General features: G+C 33.3%; 3 protein-coding genes across 4 annotated transcripts; 2 read left to right on the top strand and 1 right to left on the bottom strand.

Annotated features, from left to right (window-relative positions):
- Positions 1 to 328: 328 nt before the first annotated feature.
- Positions 329 to 4,128, bottom strand: NUDX23 (nudix hydrolase homolog 23). Of its 2 annotated transcripts, XM_085722507.1 has the most exons (8): positions 3,888 to 4,128; positions 3,600 to 3,731; positions 2,299 to 2,375; positions 1,989 to 2,124; positions 1,746 to 1,886; positions 1,606 to 1,664; positions 895 to 969; positions 329 to 686 (listed from the first exon to the last, which is right to left on the bottom strand). In XM_085722507.1, exons 1-7 carry the CDS (start codon positions 4,092 to 4,094, stop codon positions 909 to 911), a joined length of 813 nt encoding a protein of 270 aa, XP_085578633.1. In that variant the 5' UTR covers positions 4,095 to 4,128; the 3' UTR covers positions 329 to 686; positions 895 to 908. The 2 variants fall into 2 exon arrangements, 1 of the variants encoding a protein (XP_085578633.1); XR_015017477.1 differs by lacking the exon at positions 1,606 to 1,664.
- An 8,190-nt stretch (positions 4,129 to 12,318) lies between these two features.
- On the top strand, positions 12,319 to 16,115 carry LOC146909935 (uncharacterized). The gene is made up of 4 exons (XM_085729390.1): positions 12,319 to 14,119; positions 14,233 to 15,180; positions 15,262 to 15,537; positions 15,588 to 16,115. The coding sequence occupies exons 1-4, from the start codon at positions 12,389 to 12,391 to the stop codon at positions 15,873 to 15,875; spliced, it is 3,243 nt and encodes a 1,080-aa protein (XP_085585516.1). The 5' UTR covers positions 12,319 to 12,388; the 3' UTR covers positions 15,876 to 16,115.
- Positions 16,116 to 17,712: 1,597 nt separating this feature from the next.
- On the top strand, positions 17,713 to 19,997 carry LOC146909934 (actin-3). The gene is made up of 4 exons (XM_085731019.1): positions 17,713 to 17,845; positions 18,063 to 18,456; positions 18,804 to 19,417; positions 19,591 to 19,997. Exons 1-4 carry the CDS (start codon positions 17,786 to 17,788, stop codon positions 19,654 to 19,656), a joined length of 1,134 nt encoding a protein of 377 aa, XP_085587145.1. The 5' UTR covers positions 17,713 to 17,785; the 3' UTR covers positions 19,657 to 19,997.
- The last annotated feature ends 235 nt before the right edge of the window (positions 19,998 to 20,232 follow it).

The following is a 20,232-nucleotide window of genomic DNA, read 5'->3' as shown; positions in this document are numbered from 1 at the left end:
CACTTTAGTGACCTTGTTTTGTTGAGTGTGGGCAGCCACATTCTTGTCACTGCACTAAACAGCTTTCAAACCTACCTTCGTTTTTTTTATAAGGAAAATGATAACAAGATATAAAGAAGTACATTCAATACCTTGAAATTATAAGAAGTGGACCTTTTCCATGTTTATAATCCCGAAATATTCATCACCGTTTAACAATGATTAATCTCTATCTAAATTTTTTTGAGCAAACAAGGTATAGTCTCCCCAACCAATCGGGTTTGCTCTATAAACAAATTCTAGAGATTGAAGGCTACCATGCACGTGTTTTCGAAAAATAAGAAACAAATTCAACAACAAAACAAAAGAATTTCATTTATATTGATGAATGACCATGTTTACAATTTTGGCGATGCCATTAGGCCGCACACAAGTCTCAGTCTTACTTCTACAATTGCAACAGCCTATCAAACTAAGAACCCTAGAGGAATTTGCTGGCCATAATAAATTGCATCAAACACATGTGACCTAATGTAGTAATGTGTTCAGGTTGTTTCCTGAATCGAAACATGTCTCTTTATCTTTTGACAGTGGTAAATTTAAGCCAGCAATGCTCAGGTCTTTGCAGAAGATACAGTAATCTTCAGGATAGCAGAATTTAAAATTCTTCTAATAAGAATCTTCAAATATCCAGACTTTACTGCAATCTGCAAAATGTTTTGAAAGATCGTGATAATAGGCGTATTATAGGCCAATCAATAAGCAACATGCTAGACGAATTATTCCAGGTCTTTAGGGGTAACAATGAATGGTAGCTTTATATACATTGTAATCCACAGAAAAGCATATGATTATATTTAGCTCATTCTTATCGTTGTAATTTATAAATATTGCAGTATAGCACCGGGAACTGACCTGTTTATCATGGCTCATGTGTGCATGTGATGATCCAGTGTGTAGGCATGACTATCAGAAGGACTTGTACCCGGCCTAACAACAAATACCAATACAAAACCAACCAAAATGAGTAAGAACATAAGTCTAGGTAGCAAAGTATCAGAAATATTCATCGAAGCTACTAAAAACTTTCTTTGGGAGTCAAATAGCATTTCTAAACTACAGGATTATGTTCACAAGATAACACATTGATTTTATCATTCAGCATTTGTGAAAAAAATGTGAAAGCTGCTAGCCCAAACACATAAAAACAGTATTATTATTTTCCTAACTAATTTATATAGTATGCGCATTTTGCTAACATTTATACCAGGACAAATTAGATCTCAGACAGTCATGACTTAAGAGCCAAGTAACCAACCAAATCCAACTAGTTGAGATGTATCTCATTAATTAGGCTAATCGATTTCAGTCCTAAATGAAACACACATCAAAGTTGTCAATGCTAACTTTTTCCAAGTATACCCTTAAAAGGAACCTAAATAATTAATACACTTCAAAGGCGTACTACATTTCTTATATTTTATATGTATGACCTACGAAGTTTTCTAATTGTCTCTTAGAAATAAGGAGCAGAGGGCGTAGTTTCCTTCCCTCAAACCGAACCATACATAAAATTAAGGGAAAATATCATGTATGTAGGAAGAAAAAGAAAAGCAAAAAAAAAACCTTTTGTTAATGGTTCCATAATGAAATTTGGGCTTGCCAGCCTTCATATCCTCAATATACTGTGGCCATGAGAAACAACATCAGACACAATATGAGTAGGTAACACAAAAGAAGACAGGGTTCATATATCTGAAACATACCAAACTCAAGGTAACCACCATTGATGAAAAGGACAGAGAATTAAAAGGTATATCATCAAGTGAAAAAAGTTGGCATTCTGATGATTCTGGACCAGGTGAAAAATGGGGCTTCTTCAGCTTTGCTAAGAATATCATGTAAGTCTGCCACAAACATGTGATAATCAAGGTAAATAATCTAGTCAAGAGAATCAATAAAAAAAACAAAACAATAGAAAATAAATCAAAGTTTCTTCCAGTCCTTACTTGGCCAATTAAAGGAATATCCAACTGAGCAAAGGGAGAAATTACTTCTACATCTGCATTTGCTTCCTCCCTTGTTTCCCTTACGGCACCTTCCATAGCTGACTCTCCAATTTCCAAATAACCAGCGGGAAGCGTCCTTGTTGATACCAAAATATGAAATTAACATAGCTCACTGATGAAAAGAGATGCAATATTCATCATTATGATAAATTTATTAGCATTTATATATAATAGTTGTTGGAAAGGAACCTAATCTGTATCTAACCAGATACAATGATAATAAGAAGTTTAATGCAACGTTGATTCATACCAAAGACCGTGAGATGGTTGAATATTCCTCTTGCAAAGGAGGACCTTGTTATCGTGTTCAATGAGGCAACCCACTACCTACTTTGCCAGCCAAAATCATGCCATGTTCAGAACAAAGTAATCAGTCATATAATCTTGTATAAAATGCATGAAAATAATAAATGATATGACAAACGGTATACAACTACCAGAGAATACATACATCCAAAAACATATGATACTCCTCCAGATCCTTATTTGTTTTGCATTATCATTTATCATCGAGTGTCTTATGAAAAGAGGACAAGAGTGACAGGCAGACCAATTTAAAGCATGTTATATGCGGATACCTAACATCGACATCCATTTCAGTATCAACTATCATATTCATGCATCACACTCTAATATTATTATTTTTATCTACAAAAGGTCCTAAAGCTGAAACGCTTCCTTTTCTCAATGGATTCCAACTCTTCCATGGACCTTGCCACGATGGGAGCTTTGCAATACTAGGTTGCTTCTTCCTTTTCTCAATCTCCACTTCTAATACATTTTAAAATTCCAACGAAAGCCATAACATTTAAAAATAACAAGCAATTATTGTGTCTAAACTAATTTTACATATGTTGTATTGTGTATACTGTATAGTATGCCAAATCCAATCATACAAAAATCTTTCAGATCTTGGGTTGAAGTATAGGTTTATCCACAGTGCTCTTCGACTCTTGAACTACTTACAGCAGGAGCCACATCCTGCTAGAGATGACTTCAATTGCATATAATTTCATTTTTTTTCATAAAAGAAAAATATTATTGAATAATAGAAAAAACAGTAATTTATAAATATAACAGTAATCTACTAATCTTTATACTGATTATAGCATGCTGAAGTCCTCATCCAAATTTAAGAGTATAACCTTTAGCAAGCAGAAACTACGAAATCAGCAGTAAAATATTCTAACATGCTACACATGAAAGAACAAACAAAAGCAATTTCATGGTGCAGCAATGAGTAATATATTTCTTCCAAGGCTACCAAGTAGAAACAAAAATAAGTCGGAGTCAGACTGTCTGCCCGGCGCTCATTGTCTAAAATCCATATCAGCCCATCAGGCATCAACTGGATCATACTTATTTACACTAAATAAGCTAGACTCATTCTTATTAAAAAGCTCATTTAGCTAAAATAGCCAGACTTTAGATCATTTAAAAAGTCTTTCCTACATTTAGTGGTTAAAGTCATATATTTTCTTGACCTATAGTGTTGAGCCTATATGCTTAATTAGTGACTAAGGAAGGTATTGTAGGAAGTAAGGAAGTTACCATTTTGGGATTCTGATAAGCAATCCTGCCACAAAGTGTACATATAGCTCTCAATTTTTCTTCTCCATCAGGTATATCGTGTTTCGTTGAACCACCACACCACTGACAGAACTTGATACTACGAACATTTCCCTGCATTGTTAATTACCATCAATAATTAACTATAATAAATAAATAGACCTAAAATTTGATGCTATTTCGTCAACAACAACAAAAATAACGTAAAATTTAAAATTGGGAAGGAAGAAAATCTGATAAATACAGAATTATTGGGGAGATAGAACTTACGGAAGATTGAAGCGATGAGGAAGCACGAAACGGTGCGAATCGAGGGGTGCGAGGTGTGGTGTGGGTGGGAAGGAGTTTGAGAGAAGGATTAGGATGTGAAATTGGGGAGAGTGATGAAATTGAAATTGAAATGGAAGTTCGAGGTTTAAGAGTCCAGCGTTGGGTAACAAATCCGCATAGCTGAACCTGGATACCTTTCACCATCATTCTTCTTCGATTGGAATTTCCAACTACAAAACACACCGTATTACTAGTTTCACCGGCACAATTCTAAACGTGTTTTTTTTTTTTTTTTTGCTGCGGTGGGAATAATCTATTTTGATAAGACTTTATTTTGGTCAAAAGTAATTTTGATTAAAGGTGATTTATGTTACTTTGTAAAAGTAAATTAAACTAAAAATTCAGATGTGAAAATCAATTCTATAATCAAAAACTATAAATAAAGTCTAGGCTTAAATGTGTAATTAGTCCCTGCACTTTTATCAGTTCTTGGCATTGGTCCCTGCACTTTTTTTTGTTTGGTTTAGGTCCTTGCAGTTTGTAAATAATTTGTTATTGGTCCCTCTGTTAGTCAACTGTTAAAAAAAACTCAAAACTAATTTTAGTGCCACGTGGCCCAATTATTTAATGCCACGTGGCATCTTGCAAAACAAAATTTTAAAACTTAAAGAATTCAAATAAAATCATTGTTATATTATTTCCTTTTTATATAAATAATATATGTTCAGATTTAATTAAAAAAACTAAACTAAATCTACTTCATCAAAAATTAACCGTGAGCCATTTTATCCTCCAAAATTCATCACCACCACCATTAACAAACATCATGTCTACTTCTTCTTCACTTTCAAATCATAATCCATCTCAAATTTCATCTTCTTCTCAAGCGACTGTTTTTGCACTACATATTCATATTGGTTCTTACCCATCTTTTTTTATCTGCAGAATTATTATTTACTACAGAATTGAAACTTGATGATGGATGTTGAAATTGATTATTAATCTCAATATTGACCAAGTTTTTTGGATTTTCAGTTCAATTTGGAACCCTAAAATACATTCTTCCCCTTTCCTAAATGTTCATTCACGCTGTTCCCTTTCTTCTTTACTTCTCAGTTCTCATTGTATTCACTTTTTTTCTTTCTATTTTTAATTAAATAATAATAATACTAATAACTACAAAACAATTATTTTATTTGAATTCTTTTAATAATTTTAAAATTTTGTCTTTACTGTGCCACGTGGCGGAAAATAATTGGGCCACGTGGCACTCAGTTAGTTTTGATTTTTTTTTTTAACAATGAATCAACAGAGGGACCAATAACAAATTATTTACAAACTGCAGGGACCTAAACCAAACAAAAAAAAGCGCAGGGACCGATGCCAAAAATTGATGAAAGTGTGGGGACTAATTACCCATTTAAGCCTAAAGTCTACTCTGCTACTTTGTTAAAAAAAAAAAAAAATAAGTCTACTTCACTACAGTCAAATAAATTCTACATTTTCAAAATCAATTTTGGTTTTTTTTGAAGTGAAACCAAATATACACCATGTGAAAGTATTTAGATTTCGATATGCAAGTAACTCCACATATACTTTCTTTTTGTCCATAAATGAAATAATAAATAATCATTGAAAATCACATGCTCACAAGTATAGATGTTGATATTTAAACTTTGGCCGTAACGACAGTTTTTGTCAGTTTGAGTTATGACTTGTGAACTTTTTTTTTTTTGGTCAAGTAGCCTAGTGGCTAAAGCTCGCACAATTTAATTGCGGGGAAGTGGAGTGTCTGGGGTTCGAACCCTAACCCCTGCATATAATATGCAATATCCTTACCAATTGAGCACGAGATTGACTTGTGAACTTTTTATTTGTAACTATTTAATGATAGTATATAATAAACATTCAATTACTTTAATCTAGGTTCGACCAATAACTTTATATCATTATTAATATTTTAATATTAAAATACTATAAAATCCACATAGAAAATGCTTAATTAAACTCTCAACCTTCAGAAGCTTCATTCACATTTTTCCTCTAACAAGGATACATGTTAGATACCAAGCTACAATGAGTGGAGCCTCTTCCATTTGGGATGGTCTTACAACCACTAAATGTGTTTGTAGTAATTTTTAGCAAGCCTAAATGAATTAAGTTGGTTTAATATCTAAGAACTCATTGGTTACTAGTTGAACCATTTCTTGTGGCAATTGCGTTTTTGATCTTGTGTTCCTTATATATATATAAGTGACGATCATTCATCACTGTTGCATCTTTTAGTCTATTCCGCTTTTGTAAGTTTTAATTTCTATATGATTTGTATTTTTTAGGTTTATTCTTGAAAAAATTGTTTGTAAATTTTAATCCATTGATAAAAAAAAAAATCTTTGTTCTTCAACGTTCATCTTAGATTCACATCAAGTTGCATAAACATATTTGAAACGAGTTTACATGATAAATGTACTTAAACTGAATTCACATACATGTTAAAATAATTCACACCTACGTATGATTGATTTCAAGCACAACTCTCATATGTGGAAAAAAAAAATCAAAATATTCAACATATCACTTACATATGTAATTGTGCAAGTTTCATCGACCTTTAATCCACTTTTTTCACATTTGAAATTATAATGCGACAAAAGAGGAATATTGGATTTTTTTTTATTTTTTTTTGAAGAAAAGGAATATTGGATGTTTAAATATACCTTTTAGAAAATAAACATCGACAAACGAATTTGAAGGATTAGAATTGTTTAATTTTGTCCACAAATCTGCAATTGCTATGTTGGATTCAAACCTCAGTTTCTCCATTTGTGTTTGTGGATTTTTAATTGTTTTACCATTTTGTCTATTAAAAAAAGATTTGTGAAATTCATGTAAAGGAGAATAGTTGAAAATTAAATGAGCGTAACTAACAAAAAAAATCTCTAAATTAAATATAAAATATGGTACGTGTTTAGTTTATAGTATATCATATATGTGAAATTTTGTAAAATTTTTGTGATGTAAATGTGGATTATAATTGAGTGTAATTATTGATATGACACATTTAGTATATATTTTGTGATGAGTAGATGAATTTTTTTTGGTGGTGGCCGGAGTTTGAAACCCGGACCTTGCATATATTATGCATTATCCCTACCAACTGAGTTAAGCTCACGACGACTGATGAGTAGATGAATCTAAAGAGAGCGCAAGTCTACCCATTTTATTTTATATCCATTGAATTTAAAATGCCATGTTGATAATCATGGGCAACAAACTTGTATCTCGCCTTAAGTTGGAAAGATGATTATTTATTTTTTTTGAAAGTTGGGAAGATGATTATGTTACTGTGTTATTTAATATTTAGATCGATGGATATATTTTCATAATCAAGGCGGGTTAACATAATTTTAACAAAAGCTACGCTTTAACATTTGTAACTTGATGCACTAATAATTTTTAAGTCCCTAGGAACCTCAATCGTGATCTTTGCGAAGTGAGAAATCAAAGGGTTAGACGAAAATGCGACATAGACATGAAAACAAACCGTGTCATAGTGTCACAATGATTTTAAAATGCCATGATAATCATGGGCGACAAACTTGCATCGGTGCTTAGGTTGAGAAGATGATTATGTCAGTGTGTTACTACTTAATATTTAGATTGATTGACGGTAAGATTTTCATAATCAAGGCAAGCTACCATAATTTTAACGAAAATTACACTTTAGCGTATATTTTGTAACTTGATGCACTAATAATTCTCAAGTCTCTAGAAACCTCACGTGTGATTTGTGCGAAGCGAAAAATTGTAGAGTTGGGTAAACACGCGACACAAACATGAAAATAAACCGTATTATGGTGTCACCGTGATTTTACCAAAGTGATGATGGATAATCTAATCAAACAATTAGACACATTGCCAAAACCAAAAGGAGGGTGGTCAACAGGGGACAAAGATTGTCCCAAATCTTAAACCATGTTCACATGTTGTATGCTCGGTTGGTAGTTATCCGATGCACGTCTTTGGACATGGTAATGAAAGTGCTCATCAACCGTTGGATCCTTAACAAAATCTGTTGTTAGTCAATAAAGGATCCAATCGTAGAGACGAAAATGGAAGTTAAGAAGAACAAGCGTTTGTAGATTCAACGTAGCAAACAAAACACCCCAACATGTTCTCTTCGACAGTTGCAAACTGAATGCTGAGTTGGTAATGGCACGCACTATCACTTTTTGCACCGTCCCATGTATGATTACTCCCACTCCTACCCCATTTGCCAATAAAAAGTTGGAGTGAAAATTACACACCTCAATATGAAGAAAAGCTGTTTCTCTCAATTAACTACCCTCGTAACTTTTCTGGTGGGGTCTTTTTCCTTTTTCCTAAGTTGTTCATCGCTTTTCATTAGATCCAGCTCAATTACTACAATATTATGTTGATGTTGATGCTCCATAATATAGTGCTTGCACGAAAGAGTATTCAAGTTGACACATGCATATGTTAATGTGACATTGAACTAACACAACACTTGAAATAGAAGCATAAATCAACTCATTAAGTGATCAAGGACATGTTTTAACTTCAATATTACTAAAAATTGAAATAATGCCATTTAATTTATATTATTGAAAGATTAAAATAAACACACGGAATCTGAAAAAGTAAGATTGATTTAGCCAAAAAAAGAAAAGATTGACATCCAATAATTCAGATGAGAAAAAAGAGTAACTACTAGGGGTGTTCGCGGTCCGGTTTGGATCGGTTTTGAGGTAAAAAATCAACCGATCCAAAATAAAAATCACGTGCGGTTCGGTTCGGTTTGGATGATTATGTTAAAAAAATCCGAACCGATCCGATCCAAATATATGCGGTTTAATTTGGATCGGTTTTTGGATATCCAAAGTGTAACATGTAATTTTTTTTATTAACATTAATATTACTCATACACAATAAAATAATAGGTTTGATACAAAATATAACACAAATTTATTAAAAAAGTTAACATTACACAATGAAAATGATTGATTATATTTGAAATAGATGAAGTGGTAATAATATAGATTAAATTAATGCAATATATAAGATTACATACCAATAAGCAATATATTAATGCAATATATAATACTAATAAAATCATAAATAAGTATAAAAATTTACTTTTGCGGTTCGGTTTGGTTCGGTTCGGTTTTGAAAAGACAATCCGAAATCCGAACCGATCATAGCAGTTTTTCCAAAACAACATCCAAACACATCCAAAAATATTCGGTTTTTTGCGGTTTTCGGTTTTTTTGGATTGGTTTGCGGTTTTATTTTGGATCGGTTTGGATTTGAACACCCCTAGTAACTACCTCTATCTTTTTTTTAGCAGATGCCAATGAATGATTAGGAGTATCGACCAGGAAATAAAAAATGAAAAGGTCATTTCTATTATAAAAGTGAAACTTTTTAAATGATTGATGCATTGTAATTTCTAATAAGAAAACTAATAATTTCCATGGTTATGTGGTTTCTTTCTTACTCACTCTCTATTATTATTCATAGCAAGACCTTGTAGAAATGATCAAAAGATTTGAGTGGACTTGATGATAGCTCGGATCACATTGTTAGCAATGGAAATTATAATGTGTTGAGTGAACTTATGATCGGTCTTAACCAATCACTTTAAGATATGATTGATTGAGACTTATCATAAGTTTTATCAAATGCAATATAGAAATTTTGTTTAACATGCAACTCAACTGTGTTGGCATTGATATATGTATTTAAGATGAGTTTGGTTTGTTGATTGAGGTTCGAAACTTTGCTTTAAGTGAGGTTTGGAGAGGCCTATGACCTTCTTCTAGTTATAAAGCATATGAAAGATCGCAATACGAAGAATATTATCTTTGAGCTAGATACTAAAATTATTATGGATGAGGATTAAGTGGCTTGATTGACTATGACATTGTTGATTTTGGTTTTATTGTTATAATTATAATTAGGAGAATGTTAACCAGTGCCCTCGGCCCCCGGGGCATTGGTTAAGCAGATAAAAGAGGTACTCCCTCCGTTTCAAAATGAGTGTCGCTTTAGCCAAAAAAATTTGTTTCAAAATGAGTGTCGCTTTCAGTTTCCAATGCAATAATAACTTTTTCTTTTCAATTGTACCCTTCAATTAATACTCTGCACACTACTTCCAAAATATTACTTTTAAAACTAACCAATAGTTAATAAGGATAATTTGGTAAAATAACTATTCTCTTTCTTTTAATCATTGCATTTCTTAATATGTGTGTAAACACCTAAAACGACACTCATTTTGAAACGGAGGGAGTAAGATTTTAATAAAAAGTGGTGTAATAATTAGTTAGTCAAAAGTAACAGTTTATATTTCCAAGACAATTTTTCTACTTTTGGATTTCTTAACCAGTGCCCCGGCGGCACCGGTTAACAAGACCCAATTAATTATAATTACCTGTCATTTGATATATTATCTTCTTATTAAAACTCTCATGTTGAATTTACTAGACAAAATAACATGGCTGTTCATTTTCTCCTAAAAAAACATGAACACAAACTGATTTTTCTTAGGCTAAAATATGGTATTGGTCCATGCAAAATAGGCCGGTTTTGGTTTTGGTCCCTGCAATTTTTTTTTATAGTTTTTGGTCCCTGCAAAAATAGGTCAGTTTTGGTTTTAGTCCCTGCAATTTGTTTTTATAGTTTTTGGTCCCTGCAAAAATTTTTGTTTTTGGAAATAGTCCCTGACCCCAGTTATGTGATGATTTGTCACTTTTATAAATTTTAAAATAATTATTGTATCTGTTTTATTATTATTTTTTAATTAAAAAACAATTATTGTTATATAAATTATAAAAAATTATATTCTTTTTAGGGTTAATTAAGTTTTTAGTCCCTATAAATATTCACAGTTTTGTTTTTAGTCCCTACAAAATAAAATCACACTTTTTAGTCCCTGTGACATTTTCCTTAAGCATTTTAGGGACTAAAAATGCTAATGGAAAAATTTTATAGGGACTAAAAATGTTGATGGAAAATTTTATAGGGACTAAAAAGTGTGATTTTATTTTGTAGGGACTAAAAACAAAATTCTGAATATTTATAGGGATCATTTACTTAATTAACCCTTCTTTTTATTAAGTAAGCACATATGCCACATATGCACAAAAGTGACAAATCATCACATAATTGGGGTCATGGACTATTTCCAAAAACAAAAATTTTTGCAGGGACCAAAAACTATAAAAAAAAATTGCAGGGACTAAAACCAAAACTGACATATTTTTGAAGGGACCAAAAACTATAAAAAAAATTGCAGGGACTAAAACCAAAACTGACCTATTTTTGCAGGAACCAAAAACTATAAAAAAAATTGCAGGGACTAAAACCAAAACTGGCCTATTTTACAGGGACCAATACCATATTTTAGCCTTTTTGTTAATAAGAAATTAAATGTTAGGAAGAACTTTTTTTTTTTTACAAAGTTCATTATCATCTATGATTGATGCCTAGGTGTTAAAATTTAGGTTTAAATGTGTATTTAGTCCCTGCACTTTCGTCCAGTTTTGGTATTGGTCCCTGCGCTTTTTTTTGTTTGGCATTGGTCCCTGCACTTTCTAAACTTTTTGCCTTTAGTCCTTCCGTTAACTTTCCGTTAAAAAAAAAAAACAAAACTAACGGTGTGCCACGTGGCCCAATCATGACACGCCACGTGGCACACTAAAACAATTTTTTTAAATAAATAATTTAAAGTAATTAATTTTAATTAGTATTTTAATAAATTGATTTATTAATTAAAATAAGGATTAGAAAAGAGAGAAGAAGAAAACACGGGAAAGAGAAGAGAAAGAGGGAAGAAATGGGTTTAGGGTTTCAACTTCAACCCTAACCTTCTGATTCCGACCACCATCCTGTTCTGCTTCCGACCACCATCCTCTTCTTTCTCTTTGATTTTGCTCACGATTCCGACCACCACCTTCAAGTTTGTTTGTTCACGATTCCGACCACACGATTCTGACCACCATCCTCTTCTGATTCCGACCACCACCTTTGAGTTTGCCTTTTCAGTTGAAGGTTCGTTTTACTCTTCTGATTCTTCTTGTTTATGAAGTTTGTTTGTTTCTTTGTTTCTGTTATGAATTTTATTTGTTTCTATTATGGATAATACTATTTTGTTTGTAGTGCTCTTTTGGTCTGTTTTTCTTGCTTGCCGCACCTGTTGTTTGTGTTTTGTTTGTTTCTTGCTCGCCGCACCTGTTGTTTGTGTTTTGTTTGTTTCTTGCTTGCCGCACCTGTTTCTATTATGGTACAGTCTATTATTATATGTTAACTAAGTCAATTTATATTCTTTTCTGTAACTTTCCATTTCTTTAATGGCATGTGGGGGGGACCATATATGTATAGATTCTCTTTGTGTTGCTGGAAAATTACTATGTGTATGTCATGTGGGGGGACCATATGTATAGATTCTCTTTGTGTTGTATGTGGGTATCTGGATTACTATGTGTAGGGTCAATATTTTATTGTTTCTGCTCTCTCTTTTTGTGTGGACATGTGCTTTATTGTGTTTTTTTTTTCTACAAGTTGTGTTATTTTATTGTTTTTGCTACTTTTTTGTATGTTTGGTTCAAATTTCATGCAGTTGTTTATCTATATATGCAGAGATGAGTTTCAATGTTGTTTTCCATCATGGGGGTCAGTTTGTAAGAGATTGGATTGTGTATTATAGGGGTGGTGATGTAACTGTTGTTGAGGGTCTAGACAAGGATAGATGGAGTTATTTTGAAGCAGAGGGTATAATGACAGATAAAAAATATGCTAAGAATAGTTTCAGAATGTGGTGGAAAGTAGAGGAGGAAATTGCTTACAAGAAGTTAAGATTGGATGTTGATGCTAAGGATATTGTTGATTATGCCTTAAGTAACAATGTTGATGCTCATATATATCTTGAACATGGTGTTGATAATATGTTTTCTGTGGATGCTCCTGTATGTCTTGAATTACAAGCTTTAAATGATGTTGTGGAAAATGTTGATGCTGGTGGATTTGAAGGTGATTATGAAACTGATTCTTATAGCAGTGAAGATGAAGTCAAAGGAATGGACTTGGATGATAGTGAAGATGAGAGAGCTTTAGGAATGGACGATGGATTTGGTTTAAGCGATGGCGATGAATCCGAGTTTCAACCTTCAAGAATGATGAGACATGGAAATACTTGTAATTTGAAAACTCATTCAAATGAAAAAGTGGGGGGAGGTAGTTCAAGTAGTGCACTTGCAATATGTGATATACCTGATGAATCACTAAATGACAAGTTTGAAATTGAACATGAGTATCTCAGTGAAGAACTTGGAAGTAGTGATCCTGATGACTCTGACAACGAGAAGGGACCTAAAGATGACATTTTTAGGATGGAGGAGTTGACCAAGAAATACAAGTTCAATGTTGGGTTGCAATTTAAATCATTGCAGGAGTTCAAGAATGCTATTATAGAGTGGAGTGTTCTAAATGGGAAGAATATAAAGTTCAAGAAAAATGACTTGGAAAGGGTTAGAGTGGAGTGCAAGAAGAAATGTGGTTTTGAGGCTCTTGTAAGTAAAGTGGGAGGCAAGCACACGTTCATGATGAAAACATGGAAAGGAGACCACACATGTTCCTGGCAACAGAAAAATAAAAGTGCTACTTCCAAGTGGGTGTCAAAGTCAGTAGCTAACAACATGTTTACGGGTGACCATGTGACGATAAATGACATTGTGAATTTTGTGGGGAAAAATTACTCTGTGAATATCAGCTTTTGGAGAGCGTGGAAAGCAAAACAGATGGCTAAGGAAATTGTAGAAGGTAATGCTGCTCGACAATATAGTCTATTATGGAGGTATTCTGCGGAGCTTAAGAGAGTATGTGCCGATAACTCGTGCAAGATCAACATGGAGAGACCACATCCAACTTTACAACCTAGGTTTGGAAGCTTTTATTTTTCATTTGATGGTTGCAAAAAAGGATTTTTGACAGCATGTAGACCTTTTATTGGTGTTGATGGTTGTCATCTAAAGACTAGATATGGAGGACAGCTTCTTATTGCAGTTGGAAGAGACCCAAATGATCAATATTTTCCTTTAGCATTTGGAGTGGTCGAGACTGAATCCAAAGAATCATGGAGATGGTTTCTAACATTGTTATTAGAGGATATTGGACAGGATAAAAGATGGGTTTTCATATCTGACCAACAAAAGGTAATTATGTTGTTGCTTGTAATTATGTTGTGTTTATTATTCTGATTCCTATTTGAAGCAGAAAACGCAAAGTTCATTTTTTATGCTTATATATACTTGTGTTTTTATTGTAGGGGTTGATTTCTGTTTTTGAGGAGATGCCTCAAAGATTAGAACATAGGTTATGTCTGAGGCATCTATATGCCAACTTTAAGAAAAGGTTTGGTGGAGGCACTCTAATAAGAGATCTCATGATGGGGGCAGCTAAGGCAACCTACTTGCAAGCTTGGGAGAAGAAGATGTCAGAGTTGAAAGCGGTCAATCCGAAGGCATGGGAGTGGCTGATGGGTTTTCCCACAAAGTTGTGGTGTAAGCATGCTTTGTCTTTTTATCCTAAGTGTGATGTATTAATGAATAATATTTCAGAGGCATTCAATAGTACTATCTTGGGTGCTAGGGCCAAGCCAATTTTAACTATGTGTGAATGGATTAGGCTTTATTTGATGAATAGGATGGCAACTTTACGGTATAAACTAGGTAGGTACGAAGGTAGGATAATGCCTACACCTATGAAGAGATTAAATAAGGAGATTGAACTTAGTGGAGGATGGTCACCACACTGGTCTACACCAACATCTTTTCAAGTTACTCATCATCTTAATAGTAGTGGTTTTATTGTTAACTTGGATAAAATGACTTGCACATGCAACTTTTGGGAGTTAGTAGGCATACCTTGTAGACATGCTGTAGCAGCTATGAGTTTTAGAAATCAAAATCCTGAGGACTTTGTTGATCACTATTATTCAAGGGAAGCATATGAACTTTGTTATAGTTTTAGTGTTAGTCCTATTAATGGTCAAGATATGTGGCCTACTGTTGAAGTTGAAGACATGCTCCCCCCACAATACAAGAGAGGTCCTGGTAGACCAAAAAAGTTGAGGAGAAGGGAAGCTGATGAAAACCCAAAGACCGGAAAACATAATACTAGGGGTCTTAATAGGTGCACAAATTGTGGCCAGCCCGGTCATAATGCTAGGGGTTGCAAAAGCACAGAAGTAAACCCGTCTGCACAACAAAGAAAGGTATAGAATCACTTAAATATTTTGTATAATTTTTTTTTGGTACTTAAGTCTTTATAAGCCTAATCATGTTTATTTTGATAGAGAAAACCCAAAAAAAATGCTCATGCAGCGACTACCTCCAATGCACCTGCAACTGCAACTGCTGCTTCAAATGCAGAAACACCTTCTAATACACCTGTCACTACTGCTTCAAATGCACCTGTTGTGACTGCATCCAGTGCCCAACCTTCACATGTTACTACTGTGCCTGTTTTGACTGCATCCAGTGCCCAAGTTTCACATGTTACTACTGCACCTATTAAAAAGGTAAATGTGGCATATGTTGGTGTTATTTTGTACTTGTTTGCCTTATTAAGTGTCTTATGCATTCCATTTTTTCTTCTGTTGCACTTGTGTTAACTTGATAGAGTAAAGGCAATAAAACAAAGAAATCTGCCTCTAATATCAATTCTAATGTACGTGCTGTTGAATGTAATCAAAGTGGTGTTGCTGTTGAACTTAATGCATCAATTGTCAGTCATTTAAATGACGGCGATGATGATGAAATTGTAGCAGCTGTCGAGGAAGCAGAACGTGCACTTGGCATTAAAATGGTTCATGCAAGCCAACCCACACCATCTTTGAAAATTCAAAGGCAAATTGCCAAACCATTAAGTTGCACTGCAACACAAAAGGTATGTTGCCGCTTATGTTGAACCATTATTCTTTCATTTGAAAGTTTGGTCTTGAATCTATGCTAAACCAATAAGTTTTTCAACTCGTGTAGGGAAAGAAGCGAAAACATACTGGGCCACCAAGGGTGATCTCAAAAAATGCAAGAAGGAGATAAACCTCTCAAAGGTAATTGAAGATGAAGATGGAGATCCCAATGAAAATCCAGATGAAGATTGTCGGAGGTTTTAGAACCTACTGATGTATTTTGTGAATTTGAGACCTATGTTAACTCACTAATTTTTTTTTTTTTTGCATTTTGAGAATTAGAGGCTTATGTTGCCAACTTACTATCTATTTGGTGCATTTTGGTTTATTTTGAGATAGAGAGGCCAATGTTGCCGAATAACTATCTTTTTGGTGCATTTTGAGAATTAAAGGCCTAGGTTGCCAAGTAACTTTTGCTCGACTTTGAAAGTACAATTACATATATTGCCAGAGTGCAATTTAATTTCCATCTAATTTGTTAATTTTTATCTATTGTCACGGTGTTAATACGATACAATTTTCATCTTCAATGTGATACAATTAAAGCTTAATTTTTTTAAAAAGATTTTTTTTGATTTTTTTTATGATTATTCTCAATAAAAATAATGGACAAAACAATAATTAAAACATAATTTCATTGAAAGTTTTTTTAAGAAAAAAAAAAGTTCAGGGACCAATACCAAAGTGCAGGGACTAATATCAAAAAATGTTGAAAGTGCAGGGACTAAAGATATTTTTAAGTAAAAAAAATAATGAATAAAATAATAATTAAAAATTGATTTTTTTTTTAAGAAAAATTGTCTTTTAGTGTGCCACGTGGCGTGCAATAACTGGTCCACGTGGCGCTCCGTTTGTTTTTTAACAGCAGTTTAACGGAAGGACCAATAGCAATTTTTTTACAAACTGCAGGGACTAAAACCAAACAAAAAAAAGTGTAGGGACTGAAACCAAAAAATGGTGAAAATGCAAGGACCAAAGACACATTTAAACCTAAAATTTATTCATTGTATTCATTGATACGTTTTTAAATAAAAATAATATATTATTTGATACTAAAATTATTATATACCTTTTAACATATCTCTTTTATCCTATTAAAATACTGTACTATTATAATTTTCTTTATTTCCACCAAATTTTTCAATAATTTTCTCTATTATTAATTGATTAAGATAAATTCGGCTAAACTTAAAAAGTATTATTTTAAACTTATTTTTTGAGGGAAGTATTATTTTAAACTTATAAAAATAAATAAGAATATTTTATCCATATAATATTACATTAACAGTTTCTTAAAAAATATCACACTTAATGTGTAAAAGTCTTAAATTCAATAAACTTAAAACGAAACCATCAAATTTGAAATAGAAAACATTCCACAAAACAAATTCGCAAATATTTTTAATAATTCAAGGTCATTTTTTTTTCTATCTAGTAATAAATATTATAATGAAAATACAAATCAATTCTATTTTTAAATATAAAAGTTAGAAACTAATAAAATTATCAACAAATTTAGTACCACTACTAATTTTTTTTTTATTTTAGTGATTAAGTTGACCTATATTTATGTAAAAGTACTAAAAATAGAAAAAAAGTAATTTAGGAGATTCGAAGGAGAAAGATGAAAGAACCGATGATGAGGTGCGGAACTGGAAAGCAAGTAAAAGGAGAGCAATGCCAGCTATTTCCAACACGAAACATGGCCCGTTGATCAGATATTCCAAACCGACGGCCAGGATCGTATCTAAAGCAATTTGCGTTTCATTTCACACGAATTTATACTCGCGAACTTTCCCTTTTTAAAACAACAGAGCGCGTACTAGCTTAAACAACACAACACACAACAAAACATTCACACACACATTCCTTCCTCTGTGTCTGTTTCTTCAACAAATCAACAACAATGGCAGAATCAGAAGACATTCAGCCCTTAGTTTGCGACAACGGAACCGGCATGGTCAAGGTATCAATCAATCTATCTCATTTAATTCACGTATCACCAACACTTCTGATCAAAAGCTCGTGTCCGGTGTCCGACAGATCAGTGTCTGACATTGACACATATGATTACATTCATTTATATTACTTTTTCAAGTTATTATCCGTGTGATGTGTCAGTGTCGTATCCGGTGTCTGCATCTCTGTTTAATGGATTTAACTTTCTATTGTTATTGTTTTAGGCTGGTTTTGCAGGAGATGATGCACCAAGGGCAGTATTCCCTAGCATAGTAGGACGTCCACGTCACACAGGGGTAATGGTTGGAATGGGACAAAAAGATGCATATGTTGGTGATGAAGCACAATCAAAGAGAGGTATTTTGACATTGAAATACCCAATTGAGCATGGGATTGTTAGTAATTGGGATGATATGGAGAAGATCTGGCATCATACTTTCTACAATGAACTTCGTGTTGCTCCTGAAGAACACCCTGTTCTTCTCACTGAAGCACCTCTTAATCCTAAGGCTAATCGTGAGAAAATGACTCAGATCATGTTTGAGACATTCAATACTCCTGCTATGTATGTTGCTATTCAAGCTGTGCTTTCGCTTTATGCGAGTGGTCGTACAACTGGTAAATTACTTCATGTTTTGATGTTGCATGTATAAATTGCGTTCTATTCTAGTCTCGTAAATTGTAATTTTCATTTCCGTATGAGTTTTGTATGAATCACCAGACACACGACACCAAGATTGAAGGATAAACACCGGTAATAATTTAAAAAATGGAAGTAATTGAATCATTGAATGTAATCACATATGTCGTGGTGGTGTTAGATATTGACTTTCAATCCAACGTTTCGATGCTACATACTTTTGTGTAATGAATGATGAATATGATTTGAAGGAGTAGCCATGTGATGATACAAACTAGGCATTGAGATTGAAATGAGTTGATGTGATTTTCTGTGTTTTGTGTAGGTATTGTTCTGGATTCTGGGGATGGTGTTAGTCACACGGTTCCTATTTACGAGGGATATGCACTTCCCCATGCAATCCTTCGTTTGGATCTTGCAGGTCGCGATCTGACTGATGCATTGATGAAGATTTTAACCGAGCGTGGCTACACTTTCACCACTTCAGCAGAGCGAGAAATTGTAAGGGATATGAAGGAGAAATTGGCTTATATTGCTCTTGATTATGAGCAGGAGTTGGAAACTGCTAAGACTAGCTCAGCTGTTGAGAAAACCTATGAGCTACCTGATGGGCAGGTAATCACGATCGGTGCTGAAAGATTCCGATGCCCAGAAGTTTTGTTCCAGCCATCCATGATCGGGATGGAATCTCCTGGTATCCATGAGACAACATTTAACTCAATCATGAAGTGTGATGTTGACATTAGGAAGGATCTCTATGGTAACATTGTGTTGAGTGGTGGTTCAACAATGTTCCCTGGTATTGCTGATAGGATGAGCAAGGAGATTACAGCATTGGCACCTAGTAGCATGAAAATCAAGGTTGTAGCACCACCAGAGAGGAAGTACAGTGTCTGGATTGGAGGTTCCATTTTGGCATCCCTCAGCACTTTCCAACAGGTAAATTTGATGGATTTTGAAATGATAACTCAGTAATTAAATCAGGAAATTTCATTTCAACTATAAGTACAGGTTATAAAAAGTAGGAGGAAATAACAAATGCGTTATACTGAAGCTTAGTTGCGTCATTTGTAATGTGTTATTTTCTGATATGTTTACTTTTTCTTGTGCAGATGTGGATTGCAAAGGCAGAATATGATGAATCTGGGCCATCAATAGTACACAGGAAATGCTTCTAAGTTCAAATCACGGTGCATGAGAGCTGGATTAAGGAAAATTCAATATATACTTTGTACTACAAAAATACCATCTAGTTGGTTGAGGAATTTCCATTTCCTGTTCTTTTCCCATTTCTTTGATTACGTTTCTGTGTTTTCCTTTCTTGATATGTTGGGATATAAGAACATGAAAACTAGCAAGATATGTAAGATTCAATTTTCCCCTCATTTTGTTGTAGAGATGTGTATTGTTACTGATTTGGTTTGTTTGAATCAACAAATCTTTTCATTAAGTGTTCTGGTTGTCATAGTGGTATGTGTTTGATTTATAATTATATGATACGAAAAGTCATTGATAATCACTTTCTAGTCTTCTATCTTGATACTTTATGAAGACCTACGTTTCATAAGCCAACTTGATAAACATAAATTATAATTTCTTAGGTTTAGTCTTTACAAAAAAATTTATTCAATTTTTGTCTCATCTTTTTAATTCATTTTTTTTAAAAAAAAAGTGTTTTCAGTTTTGCATTTATCTCTATAACAATAAATTAAGGATTAAAAAATTAAACAAAATGTTAGGAACTTAACTTAAAA

The sequence above is a fragment of the Medicago sativa genome, chromosome 7 (assembly GCF_051527215.1).
Source record: "Medicago sativa cultivar Bolivia chromosome 7, Bolivia_mono, whole genome shotgun sequence".
NCBI lineage: Eukaryota > Viridiplantae > Streptophyta > Magnoliopsida > Fabales > Fabaceae > Medicago > Medicago sativa.
The sequence above is the reverse complement of the archived record's forward strand: the minus strand, read 5'-3'. Positions and strand labels throughout refer to the sequence as shown.